The sequence below is a fragment of the Eurypyga helias genome, unplaced genomic scaffold, assembly GCF_000690775.1.
Source record: "Eurypyga helias isolate BGI_N326 unplaced genomic scaffold, ASM69077v1 scaffold15212, whole genome shotgun sequence".
Classification (NCBI taxonomy): Eukaryota; Metazoa; Chordata; class Aves; order Eurypygiformes; family Eurypygidae; genus Eurypyga; species Eurypyga helias.
This window is the reverse complement of record NW_010236709.1, coordinates 527-3131: the sequence shown is the minus strand read 5'-3', so window position 1 is coordinate 3131 and position 2605 is coordinate 527. Positions and strand designations below refer to the sequence as shown.

At 51.9% G+C, this 2605-nt stretch overlaps 1 protein-coding gene across 1 annotated transcript in view; it reads left to right on the top strand.

Moving 5' to 3' along the window:
* The window catches only part of LOC104506291 (EVI5-like protein), a gene marked incomplete at its 3' end in the record, with an annotated part of 4041 nt that overhangs the window by 1268 nt on the left and 168 nt on the right, over positions 1–2605 (top strand). Inside the window, exons 2-4 of the mRNA XM_010147193.1 lie at positions 1392–1581; positions 1694–1918; positions 2308–2413. Coding sequence (XP_010145495.1) covers positions 1392–1581; positions 1694–1918; positions 2308–2413 — 521 coding nt within the window. The remainder of the gene's footprint in view (positions 1–1391; positions 1582–1693; positions 1919–2307; positions 2414–2605) is intronic.

The following is a 2605-nucleotide window of genomic DNA, read 5'->3' as shown; positions in this document are numbered from 1 at the left end:
TTTTTTGGGATGGTTTTGGGGGAAACAGTTCTCCTCTGGGGCTGTTTTGGGGGAGTATTTCCTATTTTGGGGAAATCTCTTCTTTGGGACTGTTTTAGTTGCAATATCTCCTGGTTTTGGAGGAATCTCTCCTTTGAGGCTGTTTTGGGGGAATATCTTCTTTTTGGGATGGTTTTGGGGGAATCTCTCCTTCTTTGGGGCTGTTTTGGGGGAATACCTCCCAGTTTTGGGGGAATCTCTCCTCCTTTGGGGCTGTTTTGGGGGAATATTTCCTAATTTGAGGAAATCTCTTCTTGGAGGCTGTTTTGGGCGCAATATCTACTGGTTTTGGAGGAATCTCTCCTTCTTTGGGGCTGTTTTGGGGAAATACCTCCGGTTTGGGGGGAATATCTCCTATTTTGGAGATGGTTTTGGGGGAATCTCTCCACCTTTGGGGCTGTTTTGGGGGAATCTCTCCTCCTTAGGGGCTATTTTGGGGGAATACCTCCTGGTTTTGGGGGAAACTCTCCTCCTTTGGGATTATTTTGGGAGGAATATCTCCTCTTTTGGGACTGTTTTGGGGGAATCTCTTCTTCTTGGAAGCTGTTTGGAGGGAATATCTCCTCCTTTGGAGTAGTTTTCAGGGAATAGCTGCTCTTTGGGGGGGAATCTCTCCTCTTTTATCATGGTTTTGGGGGAATCTCTCCTTCTTCAGGGCTGTTTTGGGGGAATATCTCCTATTCTGGGAGAATTTCTCCTCCTTTGGGGCTGTTTTGGGGGAATATATCCTATTCTGGGAGAATTTCTCCTTTGGGGCTGTTTTGGGGAAATATCTCCTGGTTTTGGGGATGGTTTTGGAGGAATCTCTCCTCTGGGGCTGTTTTGGGGGAATTATTTCCTATTTTGGGGAAATCTCTTCTTGGAGACTGTTTTGGGGGCAGTATCTCCTGGTTTTGTGGGAATCTTTCCTTCTTTGGGGCTGTTCTGGGGGAATATCTCCTATTTTGAGGTAACCTCTTCTCCTTGGTGGCTGTTTTGGGAGAACATCTCTTGGTTTTGGGATGGTTTTGTGAGAATCTCTCCTTGTTTGGGGCTGTTTTGGGGCAATATCTCCTGGACTGGGGAAATCTCTCTTCCTTGGGGGCTGTTTTGGGGAAATATCTCCTGGTTTTGTGGGAATCTCTCCTTCTTTGGGGCTGTTTTGGGGGAATATCTTCTTTTTGGGGACCATTTTGGGGGAATCTCTTCTCTTTGGGGCTGTTTTGGGGGAATATGTCATTTTTGGGGTCCAATTTGGGTGAATCTTTGCTCCTTTGGGGCTGTTTTAGGGGAATATCTTCTCTTTTCGGGCAGTTCTGCAGGCTTTTTCTTCCTTTGGACCTATGTTTTGCGGCTACCTCTGTCTCTCGCAGGCTCCTGGAGGCCGACTCCAAGTCGATGCGCTCCATGAACGGCTCCCGAAGGAACAGCGGCTCCTCCTTGGTCTCCAGCTCCTCGGCCTCCTCCAACCTCAGCCACCTCGAGGAGGACACCTGGATCCTCTGGGGCCGCATCGTCAACGAGTGGGACGAGTGGCGGAAGAAGAAGGAGAAGCTGCTGAAGGTGAGGACGAAGCTTTATCATTCGTTGTATTTGAGCCGCCACCCCGGCAAAAATCCGCACGGTCCTCCTTGAAACCCATTTTCTCAGGTTTTTACCCCCTTTCTTTCCACAGGAGCTCATCCGCAAAGGCATCCCGCACCACTTCCGCGCCATCGTCTGGCAGCTGCTCTGCAGTGCCACCGACATGCCGGTCAAGAACCAATACTCGGAGCTGCTCAAGATGTCCTCTCCCTGCGAGAAGCTCATCCGGCGGGATATCGCCCGCACCTACCCGGAGCACGAGTTCTTCAAGGGGCAGGACAGCCTGGGCCAGGAGGTGCTCTTCAACGTCATGAAGGTAACGTCCTTCCGCCAACGCCGGCGGATCTGGGCCGCGGCCCGGATGCTGCTTCGGGTTCTGAACCCATTTTAATTGGGTATTAATTTTTAATGGGTTTGGTTTCCACCACAAACTCTCGGAGGTGTCACCCCTTGTGGTGTGACATCCCTTCTCCTCGCAAAGGGATCTCGTTCTCCACCCTTCCCAGACCTCGTTTTTCCCGTTGGGTTTTATCCCGCACTAAGAAATAGGACGTTGAGGTTTTCGGGGTCTGAGTTCAAGCGTGGAGCGACGTCGTGCTCCCGGGAGGTGTTGTCAACCCGGGCTTCCCTCCGCTGTTGGCTTCCCGCAGGGATGCTTCTCCTGCTCACATGTAGGTTTAGTTGGAATTTTTTTCTGCCTTCCAGGCCTATTCGCTGGTGGACCGGGAGGTCGGATACTGCCAGGGTAGCGCCTTCATCGTGGGACTGCTGCTCATGCAGGTGCGTAACCATCCCAGGGCGAGGAGGAGCTGCCGGGGGGGTTTTAACACCCTCCGGAGACGCGGTTGGGAATTCTTGATCCTAAGGAAGAAAACGGGCTCGTTCCCACCGTCCCACTTAACTCCTGATGGGTTTAGAATCCCCCGGTTTGCATTCCCTTTCACCCAGGGATGGCTCCCGGCATGTCCCATCCCATCACCGGATGGGAAGAGGCTGCCACACC